This window comes from Diospyros lotus, chromosome 2, assembly GCF_014633365.1.
Source record: "Diospyros lotus cultivar Yz01 chromosome 2, ASM1463336v1, whole genome shotgun sequence".
NCBI classification, from domain to species: Eukaryota; Viridiplantae; Streptophyta; class Magnoliopsida; order Ericales; family Ebenaceae; genus Diospyros; species Diospyros lotus.
In genome coordinates, this window is record NC_068339.1 from 20446300 (window position 1) to 20460979 (window position 14680).

Genomic DNA, 14680 nt, shown 5'->3' on the forward strand with positions numbered 1-14680 from the left:
GTTTCAGTACCATGGCATAAACAATGATGAAAGGATAATATGATAGAAATTAATGAGAATTTCAGTTTGATATTTTCCAAGAAACTCTTTTCATTTAACTTCTTATGAAAATGCAAGAGAGAACACAAAAGAAAACATTTTTGGTTCCATACATTCTTTTCCTTTTCTTGCCCTTTTACATTAAGAAATCTGTATTAACCATTATAAGTTTTCAAATGCCAATTGCATATATCTTCTTTATGCATGTTAAATTGTTAATAGTTTCCCACGCAGTTATTGTGGAAGCATGTCATGTTTAAGGAGCAGTTAGCTTCTGCTGTTTCTGTTATGTTATGTTGTTATGTTTGGATGTATTAAATTCAAGTAGTTATGCTGTTAGTTATTCTGTTAAGAGAAGAGGCGTGCTGTGCATATATATATACAGCTCACTCTCAGGTTCTGTATCTCTTGAATTCATTTTCAGAATTAAGAAATTTCGTGCAAGTTTTATTTCTTCAATTCTCTCTCTTGCACTTCTCCTTTTATGCTCTAGGGTTTTGTTTCATGGTATCAGAGTCATTGTTCTACCTCGATGGCCTCCAATCCCATTCTCAGTTCTTCTTCTTCTCCACCACCTTGCTCATCTTCTTCCTTGTCGTTTGCCTTGCAATCAGAATTTGCGGCAGTGGCTAGGGCATTTAATTTCGTTCAATCGAGCTAGATTCCAGCAATTATATCTTCTGAAAAGCTCAAGTTCTTACTACGATTCGAGCTTTTGATTTGACGTCCTTTCTAAACAAATCTCCACCTTTGACGAAATTTTTGGCTGATCCAAAGTCAGGCGTGATTGGACCCTCTTTCTTCCGTCAATCCAGAATACCTAAACTAGATTAGATCTGACCTGTTGCTAATTGGCTGGCTGTTCTCCACTATCGACAAAGAGGTATTGGCGCAGGTGATTCACTGTGAATCATCTGCTGAGGTATGGTCTTCCTTGGAAAATCTCTACTCTCACCAAACTATAGCTAAATCTTTCCTATTGAAGTAACAATTGAGGTCGGTTAAGAAAGATTCCCTCTCTAATAATGATTATATTTTAAAAATCAAGATGATAGGGTATGCTCTTGCAGCCATTGGAGGGCCTTTACATGATAAGGATTCTTTGCTTGCTATTCTAAATGGATTGGACTATGACTACGAAACAATTGTTAGTCTTATAACCTACCAAATGGATGAAATTTATTTAAAAAAGGTGCAGTATCTATTATTGATGCATGAACAAAGGTTAGCATCCAAGAATTTGCCACAACTCTCAACCAATTTCGATTATGTTTTGCCTTCATCCATGAATATTAATGTGGCTTCATACTCATCAAGAAATGGTATTGGATCTGTTAATAATCATAGAGGTGGTTATATTTCATGAGGTGGTAGTTATGTCAATAAAGGAGGCCGAGGTAGAGGTAGAGGTAGAACATCTAAAAGAAGAATTTACTGTCAACTTTGTGGGAAATCGGGGCATTTTATAGACAAATGTTATTATAGATTTGATAGAAACTTCCAACGAACACCTAGTCAAGGTTTTGGAAGATCTAATCCTATTGGTCAAACTGATCCACGTGCTTATATGGCCTCACTTAGTGATTCTAACAAAGCCTACATGAGTGAAATAGGGTTAGTTCATGGGACTCACTATGGCCCTCTTTCTCAACCATCAGAAACCCTACCTCATAATCCTCTATTCAATCCCTTCTGGTTTGTTGACTCAGGCATAACAAACCACATCACCTCCAATCTCAACAACCTGTCCTTGCATTCTCCATACAATGGTGGTGACAAAGTGACCATTGGCAATGGTAAGCCTCTTCCTATATCTAATATTTGTTTCAGTCAATTGTACACTGAATCCAAACCTACATCTATTATCTGATTACCTCATGTTCTTCATGTTCCTAGTATGAAGAAAAACCTGATTAGTATTTCACAACTTACTCGTGATAATAATGTTCTGATTGAATTTGATTCTAATTCTTGTGTGGTCAAGGACAAGAATTCTAGTTTGGTGCTACTTCAAGGACACCTTAAAGATGGACTTTACCAGCTAACTCCAACACTTAATCCTGTTGCTCACAGCCACTATAACATCCCGCATCGAGCGATAGGAAAGACCAGAACAACTTATCCTGATGGGCCTACGCGAACTTCTCAGAAGGTCACCCATCCTTGAGATTCCCTAGTTTAAGTACGCTTAATCCGAGAGTTCTTTGCCTGCATTCAGCCCAAAATATATCCAGCTGGTGCTGTTTTCCTCTTTACTTATCCTCGATATATAATACCCTTCTCTGGGCTCTTGGGGTATTACATTCTTCCCCCCTTGAGCACATGACGTCCTCGTTATGCGACCTTACAACTAGTCCCAGATCTTCTCCCCTTTGAGGGCTGCCATCTTAGAAGCTTGCTAGAAGCCACTCCTTGTATAGGCCCTTGAGCCCCGGCGCCACCCCCTGCCCTCGTCGGACCGCCTTCACCAAGGGTTGGCTCTGATACCACTTGTAACATTCCTCATCGAGCGATAGGAAGGACCAGAACAACTTACCCTGATGAGCCTATGCTAACTTCCCAGGGGTCACCCATCCTTTAACTTCCCTAGCTCAAACACGCTTAACCCGAAAGTTCTTTGCCTACATTCAGCTCTAAAAGTATCCAGCTGATGTTGTTTCCTTCCTTACTTATTCTCGATATATACTACCATTCTCTGAACTCTTGGGGTATTACAACCACTCAGTCCGATCCATTAAGCCAACTTTGTTTTCTAAACCTGCTGTATCTTTGAATACATGTAATAGACAATTGGACACATGTAATAGACATAATTCATTTAGTTATGAGCTGTCTAATAGTGTTAATGTAGCTCAAACTACTGCTAGTGTCTGTTTGCTATGTCATGCACGATTGGGGCATCCATCTCTTTGTGTATTGCAATCTATATTGAATAAAATTAATGTTTCTAGCTCTCCTTCAGTTCTTTCATTTTGTGATTCATGTAAGCTTGGTAAATTGCATCAGCTTCCATTTGCTAATTGTGAAATTAAGTCAACCAAACCTTTAGAATTGGTATATTTAGATCTATGGGGACCATCTCCTGTTCTATTTACCGAAGGGTACAGATATTACATGTTTTTGTGGATGCATACACTAGATATTCCTGGATATATCTTTCGAAACTCATGCCTTATCTACTTTTGTTTCACAAGTTTGCTAAGCTTCAATATCAAACCAAACTTAGAGCTTTACAAGCTGACAATTTGGGAGAGGGGGGGGGGGGGGATTTAAAGCCTTTTTACCTTATTTACACAATCATGGTATTCAACCTCGATTTACTTGTCCCTATACTCACCAACAAAATGGTGTAGCGAAAAGAAAACATAGACATGTTGAAATGGGCTTAACTGACAATTGGGGGGGGGGGGGGGGGGGGGGAATTTAAAGCCTTTTTACCTTATTTACACAATCATGGTATTCAACCTCGATTTACTTGTCCCTATACTCACCAACAAAATGGTGTAGCGAAAAGAAAATATAGACATGTTGAAATGGGCTTAACTCTATTTGCTCATGCTCATATGCCTCTCAAATTTTGGGTAAAAGCCTTCCAAACTGCAGTTCATACCATAAATTTGTTACCAACTTCTCCCTTTCAATTTAATACCCCATTTGAGTTACTTTACAAAAAACCACCCAATTATTTCTTATTTCAACCTTTTGGTTGTGCTTGTTTTCCTTTTCTTAGACCCTATAATAAGCACAAATTTAATTTCCATTCTGTCAAGTGTGTGTTCCTTGGATACAATCATTCTCAAGCTGGCTACAAGTGTTTGCATCCATTGGGAAAGGTTTATGTCTCTAGACATGTACAGTTCAATCCTAATGAGTTTTCTTTTCTTTGGTTGTTTTCTTCTCCTATTGTCTGTCAATCATCCTCTAATGGGTTCTTTACTAATTTCTTTCAATCTCTTTCTTCTTTTTCATCTAGTTCTCTATCTCCTCGAGTAGCAGAGTCCTTAACTCCTACCTTGTCACCTTCCATTTCTACTAACCCTCATGTTTTATCTCCTGCTTCTTTGGCTCCTACTCATGAGCCACAACCTATTCCTTCTCATCCACCTACAGCTCCCATTTCTTTGCATAAATCAAAACTAGTTCCAGTCCCATCTGTTCATCCTATGCTCACTCGATCTAAGGCTAAACAACTTGTAACCTCCTCACCACATGCCTTAGTGAGTACTTTTGAACCCAGTTTAGTTCATGAGGCTCTTTTAGATTCACGATGGGTGCGGGCTATGGAGGAGGAATTCTCAGCAGCGTAATAACACTTGGGACCTTGTTCCATTTTCTAAGGACATGAATCTTATTGGTTGCAAATGGGTATTTCGGGTCAAGTATAAATTTGATGGATCTATTCTTAAGCACAAGGCTCGATTGGTAGCCAAGGGTTTTCTCCAAACATCAGGGATAGACGATGTAGAAACCTTTAACCCAGTTGTAAAGGCACCAACAATTAGGGTGTTGTTTTCTCTAGCTGTCACTTTTGGTTGGGATATCCAACAAGTGGATGTGAACAATGCATTTCTTAATGGTGACTTGATAGAGGCTGTTTTTATGTCCCAACCTGACGGTTTTGAGAACTCCCAATTTCCTTCTCATGTGTGTAGATTAAGAAAGTCCTTATACGGTCTTATGCAAGCTCCTCGTGCTTGGTATATAAAGTTGAGAGTTTCCTTATAGAATTGGGGTTTTTCTAGAGCTACATCTGATGCCTCTTTGTTTATTAAAAAGACAACTGAATATGTGATGTTTGTCTTGGTTTATGTTGATGATATACTCATTACCGGATCAGATTCTACTGCACTAAAGCTGTGTATTCAAGATTTGGACGCACACTTTGCTCTTCAAACCTTAGGATCAGTCAATTACTTCATAGGATTTGAGGCATATAGAGATGAGAGTGGTATTTACTTGACCCAAGCCAAGTATACGTTGGATTTGCTGAAGAAGGCAATTATGTAAGACTGTAAACCTTGTGACACACCTATGACCTCGGGTATTTCCTTAACTAATGAGGGTGATTCCTTCTCCAATCCATCATTATATAGGACTCTTATTGGCTCTCTACAATATTTGACATATACACTCCTGGACATTGCCTTTGTGGTAAACAGGTTGAGTCAACTCTTATCAACACCTAAAATACAACATTGGTCAACCTGCAAACGTTTACTTAGGTATCTTAAAGGAACTGTCGGTTTGGGTTTATTATTCTCTCCATCTCCAAGTGATCTATCCCTATCAGTATATACAAATATTGATCATGCAGTCTGTAAGGTTACAAGAAGATCTACAAGTGGGCTTTGTGTGTATTTTGGATGCAATCTGATTGTATGGGGTTCCAGGAAACAAACAGTGGTAGCTAGATCAATTGGGGAGGCTGAGTGCCGAGCAATTGCACAATGTGTGATTGAACTATTATGGTTGAAGTCATTGTTTTCAAAGTTGGGATATCCCTATGGTGCTACTCCTAAACCTATTGTGTGGAGTGATAATTTGGCTGCTAAGAGCATTGTTGAAAACCATGTGTTTCATGCTCGCACCAAACACATTGAGATTGATGTTCATTTTGTTTGAGAGAAGAGGTGAAGAATGGAGAAATAGAGATAGATATGTTCCTACAACTCATCAAGTAGCAGATATTCTTACAAAAGGGTTGCCAAGAGATTGGTTTCAGTTTCTGTGTGGAAAGCTTGGGCAAAAATTTTCTCCAGTGCACAATAGTTCTATTGACTCTACAAGCAGTGCAAGGATCAAAGTTTTGTCTTCTAATATGGAGTCTGATTTGAGGGGAATGTGGAAGCATGTCGTGTTTAAGGAGCAGTTAGCTGCTGCTGTTTCTGTTATGTTATGTTATGTTTGGATGTATTAAATTCAAGTAGTTATGCTGTTAGTTATTATGTTAAGAGAAGAGGCGTGCTGTGCATGTATATATACAGCTCACTCTCCGTTTCTGTATCTCTTGAATTCATTTTCAGAATTATGAAATTTCATGCAGGTTTTCTTTCTTCAATTCTCTCATGCACTTCTCGTTTTATGCCCTAGGGTTTCATTTCAGTTATAATCTCTTTACTCTATAGATTATAAGTCATGCATAAAGAAGTTTTAGATGGTTGGTAGTTGAGAACCAAAATTTTAAGCAGAGCATGTTGTGGAGCTAAATTGGGAAAGGGATTTTACATATTTAGGCCTTTAGTTTTTGAAAGATAATAGATCTTAGTTATTAACTAAGAATATCTTTGAGATTCAAAACTCTGAGAGGACTTCACATACTAAATCAAGGTGCTGCATTTTTATAATAGCATAGATACTGCTTCCTTACATGATTATAACAAAGAATGAGTTGCTGGGCATACATTTTGTTCTGGTTTATTGTGTGTGTTTTCTCCTGTCCAAATGAACACATATGACTTGGCGATAGATTTATTATATTCGTGCCATTAATTGATTTTTCACCTACTTGAGAACGTAGTCTATCAGTCATTTGATATATTGTACTCCATGTCTTTTAAGTCCCCCTAGTGAGGCACAAGAAAATACAAGATCCAATATCCCTTTGATGTTCTAAATAGGTTGCTACCAACAGTTCTACAAGTCATTTTGTTTTTCTCCCATAAGAGGTTTTGTTTGATTTCCTACTTACCTTTCGTTGTCCTTTCACCTACTAACTCCAAATTGCAAACAAAGTACTAATTTGATTTCCCCGCCCTACATATAAGGAAAATATATATTCTCTTGCACTTTCCCCTGATTGTTCTAGAAAAGAGGATTAGTATTCATGCTTATAACATGGCATGGCATTTTTATGTTTTCATTTTGTATTGAGCCTATTGCTTATTTTGACCTCCATTCATATGAACATGTATAACCATGTTTGTAGATTTGTTTCTTTTGTTTAATTGTTTGAAGTTTTGCCATATTGAGAACATGAACTATCACATTCCTCGTGACACATGGTTTATGTTAAGTTGAAGTATGTTAAGCTTGTCATAACACGCCTGTTTCTATGTTTTGACGAATTTAGGTTCATTCATATTTCAAAGAGTTCCTTACCTTGTGCTGGTCCATGACTTACTGTTTAAATTTCTAAATGTTATTGATTTCTCTTCTCATGCTTTTATATATATTGGAAGTTAACTTTTAGATTTTTCAAGCAGACAATTGCAACATTTTTTAGCAGTATTATGACTGCTATAGGAGGAAATTCTGCTGGCACAGGTCAGTTTAGTCATCAACGTAAAGTACAGTAATGGATGACTCATCTATTTCCCTGTGGTGGTCATTTTCTGTCTAATCATAATGTGTTCTACATTTTACTACAGGTGATGCAGTTGTCAATGTGTACATTAACCATGAAAAGAAGTTTGCATTTGTGGAGATGAGAACTGTTGAAGAAGCCAGTAACGCAATGGCATTAGATGGGATTGTATTTGAGGTGTGCTAAACTCCCTCCTTCTGTATGATTCTTGTGCACACACAGAATATCCATTGGCCAATCACTTTGAAAATGTGATTAAACAGTATAAGAGAAATCAAATACATGTCATGTTACAGCTCAAACCATTTTGATTCAGTGATTCTGCATTATCCTCCAGTATTTTTAATTTTTTTTTTTTTGTATAACATAATCCTTACTGGAATTTCAAGTATTAAAACTAAGATATGTTTTTGTAGTCATCGTTAATAACTTGTTTGCTTGTATTATTGTGGGACACCTTGATTTCAATTGAAATGAACTATGGCCTCAAGTGGAAAGTGTAACAGTAAGCAATGATCATATTATTGATCTGAAGTTACGTTTAGACTTCCAAACTTTATGGGGTTGAAATTTTGGAAGGGGGATTCTTATTTGCAGAATATGTCATCAGCATACAGGTAGTTTTTTGGCTTTGGTTTTTACTTGCATGCTACATAACTGGCGTGCTTCTTGTTTTATGGCTTTGAGTTATCACAATCTCTACATACTGTGCACTAGCTTAAATATCTTACACAATAGGCAACTGAATGAAGGGTATATTGACTGGAGAATCTGTGAATCACTAGTGGTTTTGTGTCTGAAGTGTATCTTTTTAATCAATAGGGGGTCTCTGTGAGAGTTCGAAGGCCTACGGACTATAACCCTTCATTAGCTGCAGCTCTGGGTCCTAGCCAACCGAATCCTCACCTTAACTTAGCTGCTGTTGGGCTTACGCCTGGGTAAGTTGCTATATTTATCAATTTTCTGCTTCACTTCTATTACATAATTAAATTCAACAAGGTGAGTGTGTCACTTGAACCACAGACCACTTTTATTCAACTTTTTCAGGGTTATGACAGGAACTATGCTAGAATTTTATATCTTATTTTTATATTAGCATTATTATGGTTTTATTTGTTTCAACAAAACAATAAATTTGTATCAATATTGGAAGGAGGATGCTGAGAGGACGCATGAAGTAATGAGAACTAGGACCTGAATAATGCGATAACTGCCAGGTCTCTGAGTTAGAGAAGAAAGATTGAGTGGGCGTCGCTGTCACCAAAGTGATACAGAACAAGCGGTAGTTTTACATGAGTTTGGAAAATTGGGAATCCATCCATGAAGAACCAAGGATCAAGTTGTTAGAAAAGAGAAAACCACCCATTAGTTTGGAATAGATCCATGGAGAATCCTGCTGTTACTGTGTATAACCTAAGGGAAGGGATATTATCTGGAGGGCTATCACCTAACTATACAAGCAGGAACAAAATCCTAGTAGCCAATCTGAAATCTTTCTAAAAACCAAAACCCTTGCTAGGTACAGGCAGGATGCCTGACGTCTTGCATGGTGATTCGTTTTTTTTTATCTTTCTTTATGGGGATATCGTTTTTTTATCTTTTCTTTATTGGGATATCGTTAGTTACCATCTTTACTACTCTCATTTTAAAGTATTTCTATGGTTTAGCTTCTTTATTTGTTAATTCTGGTATTTTGGCTCTGGTTGATTTATAGAATGATTGGTGGAGCTGAGGGACCTGATCGTATATTTGTTGGCGGCTTGCCATACTACTTTACTGAAGAGCAGATACGAGAATTACTGGAGTCCTTTGGGTATGCCAGTGTTATTTTATTCCCCTTTTTAACTCCCCACTCCCCCCCCCCCCCTTTCTCAAACTTGAGTGTGCCGTGCTCTTCATCATGTTGTTTTCTCCTTGTGGCTCATGGATGATCTTCTGTTTTTGAGGCGTCAGGATATTTCTCATTGTTATTTCTTATGGTACTGTAAGTTCTATTGCTAAATTATTGAATTATTGCAGACCTCTGCGTGGGTTTGACCTTGTTAAGGATAGAGAAACTGGAAATTCCAAAGGATATGGTTTCTGCATTTATAAGGTGAATGAAGCTAATGTTTACTTCAGATTTTGCCTCATGTTGCTATTATCAAAGTCTTCATAGCTCTCTAAATCCTTCTATATCTTGAGAAGAGCAATTGTTTTGTTCCTCTTTTAGCTAAAGCACAGCATGTTTGTACTAAGTCTCAAACTAAAGCTAGATGTTATAAATATTGATAACTTATCTTTCATTTTCTGCTTGTGACTTGGTGCTTTATAAATATTCTCTAAACTTTTAGCATTTTAACTAGTTTATATGCATTGCTGGTGGGGCATCTATTCGTGTTGATGTTAACTGTTTTGCATACATTCGCATCAGGATCCAGGGGCAACAGACATTGCTTGTGCTGCTCTTAATGGCTTGAAAATGGGAGACAAAACACTAACTGTTCGACGTGCTACAGTCAGGTTTGTATTCTTTAATAAGGTGAACTTGTAGATGGGAGAAGATAAGCTTTCTTTAACAGCATCAACTCTTTGTCTAGTTTCATTGAGAGCTGATTCTGTGCTCTTTCTATCTTTGGCTCTGTGTAATTTGTGAATGAGGTATTGGGTCATTAGGAAACTAGCCAAGACAAAAGGAGGAGAATGGGTAGAAGGTGAAGGTGCTCAATCATAGGGAAAGGCAGGCAGGCTCTTGGTGTATGAGGATTTATGTTATGTTGAAGTATTATAAGTATCTCAATTTATAGGTGTAGGTATGTGAACAGATAAAAAATAAGCTATATGGTGCATGATAAGGTATATTTCTCTGTTGGTAAATTTAAATGGTGAAGTCTTGCTGTGTGACTAGAACCAGCACGGTGTATGGTAGTGAAGTGACATTGACACTGCATGTCTTTGCTACACCGGCAAAATCTTGTGGTTGATGGTGCAGCTTCAAGGTCTTGCAGTGTGCATCCTTGACTTCTAACTTTTGTGGGTGTTTGGGAATGCATTGAACCAGGCCTGTTTTTTGGTTCTTAGACATCAGACACAAGCTGTTCAGCTCATGGATGTCTCTTGTTTGTCCATTGTTAGGCAGGCTTGTGGAGGTTGATGTATGAGGTGAACACCTGTGATGAGAGGCAAAGCCCATGTCCATGTAGCAGGGAGGTATCTAGGTTTTATTTGCTCTTTCAATAGCAAAGGCAGGAAGTCTAGTTCTCTTAAGGTTGTTAGTGATCATTCTTTTTTTCAATGAAACTACATATCTGCCCATATAAGCTTCTGGTAGGCAAATCTTATGAGCTAATTGTATTAATGTGGAGTTCTCTTTTTCTTTTTTCTGCTAAGTAATGTGATGGAGTTTTCATTAGAGACAATTCTAATTTCTTAACACGTGAGCTTGAGATGAAAATTGCTGAATCTAAAAGTTTGGTCATGTTTTCTTATTCTGCAAGTGGAATGGTGAGGTGCATTCTGAAATGTGATTTTGGGAACAAGAGGTCCCCAGTTCTATAATTCCGTCCTATCCTTACTCAGAAATTAAAGACACTTGTTTTATGCATGCCTTGTTGCATATGACATTCATATAATGTACCTTTAACACAAGGTAATGGAATATTTCTTCACCTAAATGGAGCAAATAAGTAGGTATCTTTTGGCTTTTTATAGATGGCTTCAACTGCATTTACAGATATGTTCTTTTCATATGAATGATTTAATGGCAGTTTATGTTTACTTTTTTTGCATATGAAGTATAAAACATCCTCATAAAGGAAGCAAGCTTATGTGATATATATGTGTGTATATATATATATATATATCCCTTTAGAAAGCTGAGACATTGCCCTTTTATTGTTCAGTAGTGAGTTGGCTAACACAGAACATGAAAGTATATTGGCTCAGGCCCAACAACATATAGCTTTGCAGGTCAGTAATCTACTTCCCCATCATGTTAGTTTTTTTACCTTTTTTTAAACGTCATTTACACTCTTGCCTTATGTTGTAGAAAATGGCCTTGCAAGCTGGTGGTCTGAATCTTCCTGGAGTAGGGATAGGATCCACAACAACTGCAGGACCTCCAACCAAAGTTTTATGCTTGACTGAGGTGTGGTTAACCTTAAAATTTGTTTATGTATTTATTTTTGTTTCTGCCTCCAGACACCATCTTCTTTTCAGGGAGTAATTGTAGCATATTACTGGTAATGATGTTTCAATTTGGTTACCATGAAGGTAATTACTGCTGATGAACTGATGGATGATGGAGAATACGAGGAAATATTGGAGGACATGAGGGAAGAAGGGGGCAAGTTTGGTATGAGTTTCATTCCTAAAAAGTTGATTATTTGTATTTTGACCTATCATGCAGTTCTCACGTTTACTCTCACCCCATGGTCTTGCTTGAAGGCATGCATGTTGTTAAATTCAAATACACACATTTCTTTCAATTGTTACAAGTATAATTCCATGAATGCCGGTTCTGAATTCTCTAGGTGTCAGTTGATTCTAGAATAATTTCCTGTAAATAATTCTATAATTCTTATTTTGCAAAAGATTAGTCTTATTCAATTTTTCTACTCTTTTTAGTTTAATGTTTTCCGTGACGGGAGACATTTTTGTTTTGCATGGTTCTTTTTCACATTTGAAAAGAAAGTTAAACTGGCAGCATCTAGTGGTTATAACCCCCAATTAATTACTTGAAATGGTAGGTGACTCATCAAATAGCATGTATAAGTTTCTACAAACAAAAATCTAATTAGCACAGTTGGTGTTGTGGCTGCAGATATGAATAGACACACAGATATGACAGAATGATGTGGTAACTTACAAGAGTTAAGGATATGGCAGAATGGAGATGTGAAAATTTAATTGTTGTTGTCAGAGATTTTTGTTTACTGTCTACAAGTTTACCAGAAGGCACCAATAATATGCTTAATTCAACAAGAAAAAATACCACTCAATTCATAAATTTAAACATCCTTTGCATACAACAGACTAACACTAACTACACCAATTAAATACATTATAACATAAATATATAAATTTTCACTAGTTGCCATTTTTCCTCTCAGCCAAAAAACAAAAAAAGAAAAGAAAAGAAAAGAAAAGCTCACTAGTTATCAATATACTGTCAATGGGTTGTTACATTTTAAACACATTAAGAATAATCTATTATTCATAAAATAAAGGACATCCATTACTGACTTCAATTCCTGTGGCATGTTTGATGGATATTTTGATGTCACGTGTCATCACCATTGGTTATTATGATTAAACAACTATTCAATTGCTATTGTGCTACTATAACAATTAATACCTTGTAGGAAACTAACTGTTGTTTTATGCTCATCTTCTTGTTTGTACGATGCACTGCCATGTTCAAAGCACTCTGAGCCTATATTGTATAATGAATTGCCAAAATTATCTAAAGTATTGAAGATTTTATTGGTTTTCAAACTATCCACATGCTGCATAACTATTCCAATACTACACTTTCCTCTCCCTCACCATTGTCATGCCACACCAAAAGTGGTCCCTAATAGCCAAGGTAGCCAAGGGGAACAGTCATTATCCACGACCAGAATAGCATGAATTCCCAAAGTTAACTGGTTGGTTGACAATTGATGAACAAGTAAAATAGTTCATTGTTTTACCATTTTGTTTGCACCTATAACACCATGTTTTTGGAAAATTGTTTTATTATATGCAAATGTGCATTGTATTAGGAATTCTATATTTTCTATATATTGCAGAGTGATTGTAAATGGGAGTAATCATGTCTACTGCTGGAAAACATATTTATAGCTGATTTTCTACTATTTATCGCTGATATATTTAAGCATCATGTCATAGAAGCATAAGCATAGCACCTTTCTTTATGAATTCATGGATACCGTATCATTACTAATAAATCAATCTTCTACTTGGTGGTGGGTGTTTTAGGAGTCTTGATAAATGTTATTATTCCCCGCCCAGCTCCAAATGGTGAGCACGTCCCAGGTGTTGGAAAGGTATGTGGTCTTCGTTCTTTGCATCAATCAAAGATAGCTTTGCAATGAATCCCAAGCTCTGTACTCTATTTACATAAATCTTTTAAAGAAAAAACTTCATTACCTTCCAGAAGTTGTTCAGTTGCTGTCCTTGATAAGCCATTTTCTTGTTCAGCATTTCCAGCTTTTTTGATTTGTTCTTGTTGCCAACTTATGAATTAAGGAGTAAGGACACCTTTTGAAATGGCATATCAACGGTAGACATCCCATTGCATTTGGATTAGGAGTGAATGATTTTGTTTCGGAAAAGGGGGGGGGGGGGGGGGGGGGGGTGTTATTCCCAGGTGTTCAATTTAAGGTTTCTGGGGGATTAATAAACTTTCAAGATCTAAAAACATGATTTTGAGGTGGCTGCAATTCTGGCTTGTTGGAAATTGAGCATTGAAGTTTGAGCAAGATTTAAGTCTTGTGATTGTTGTTGAAGTGTTACAGGAGGTGTGTGAATGGGGCATCATCTTTCGGTTGAAGCTGCCTAAGCCCAAACCTGGCTTTTATTGCAGGTGTTTCTGGAGTATTCCGATGAAGCCGGCAGTGCAAATGCCAAGGATGCGCTTAGCGGCCGGAAATTCGGGGGAAATACTGTGAGCGCTGTGTATTACGACGAAGACAAATACTATAACAAGGATTATAGTGATTAAATCGCTCACATGTGCTCTAATTTAATTAAGCCAGCCAGCCAGCCAACCCATTCGGATAAATTTTATGGCCACTGTATAGTTTTAGAAGCGTTGTAACACAAACAAGCTCTCTTTTTAATTCATTAAGAGGGCCAGTTTTCCTTCGTTGCTGGGGCATGCGTGTGGAGGCATATATATGAATTATAACATGACATTTGTGTCCAGAGAATACAAATGGGCAATGAGAACTGTGGTCTTTGTAATGGTAGAAATATGCGATTTGAATGTGATTTTTTTTATTTTTGGCTGCAGACTCACACCCCGCTTTGTTTATGGAGTGAGTGATAATTTGCTATGAAGGCGGGGTGTGATTAAGGTTTTAATTCACAATTTGGTGTTTATTAATTAACTAATTATATAGGGTGTCAGTTATCACTCAGAGCCACCGTTGGTGCCTTCCAAAAGTGATTTTTCTCTTCAAAAAGTATTTTAATTATGAGATTCTATCATTCAAAATTTTAAATTTATCTTAGTAGCATCTGAGTCGCTGTTGTACAAGTGAACTAGATCTATACAAAAAGTTTTAGACAATTACTTGGGTCTCTTAATTGTGCAACAAATAAAAGTGGTTGTGTAATTTAATCAACCATCAA

At 37.0% G+C, this 14680-nt stretch overlaps 1 protein-coding gene across 6 annotated transcripts in view; it reads left to right on the forward strand.

Annotated features, from left to right (window-relative positions):
• The window catches only part of LOC127794152 (splicing factor U2af large subunit B-like), a 37816-nt gene extending 23517 nt beyond the window's left edge, over positions 1 to 14299 (forward strand). For 5 of the 6 annotated variants that reach the window (XM_052325072.1, XM_052325075.1, XM_052325077.1 and 2 more), the window contains 11 exons: positions 7242 to 7302; positions 7407 to 7519; positions 8165 to 8280; positions 9057 to 9155; positions 9362 to 9437; positions 9756 to 9844; positions 11224 to 11290; positions 11370 to 11468; positions 11594 to 11675; positions 13304 to 13371; positions 13911 to 14299. In XM_052325072.1, coding sequence (XP_052181032.1) covers positions 7242 to 7302; positions 7407 to 7519; positions 8165 to 8280; positions 9057 to 9155; positions 9362 to 9437; positions 9756 to 9844; positions 11224 to 11290; positions 11370 to 11468; positions 11594 to 11675; positions 13304 to 13371; positions 13911 to 14048 — 1008 coding nt within the window. In that variant the 3' untranslated portion in view covers positions 14049 to 14299. The remainder of the gene's footprint in view (positions 1 to 7241; positions 7303 to 7406; positions 7520 to 8164; positions 8281 to 9056; positions 9156 to 9361; positions 9438 to 9755; positions 9845 to 11223; positions 11291 to 11369; positions 11469 to 11593; positions 11676 to 13303; positions 13372 to 13910) is intronic. The other variant, XM_052325073.1, reaches the window with a different exon arrangement.
• Positions 14300 to 14680: the final 381 nt, after the last annotated feature.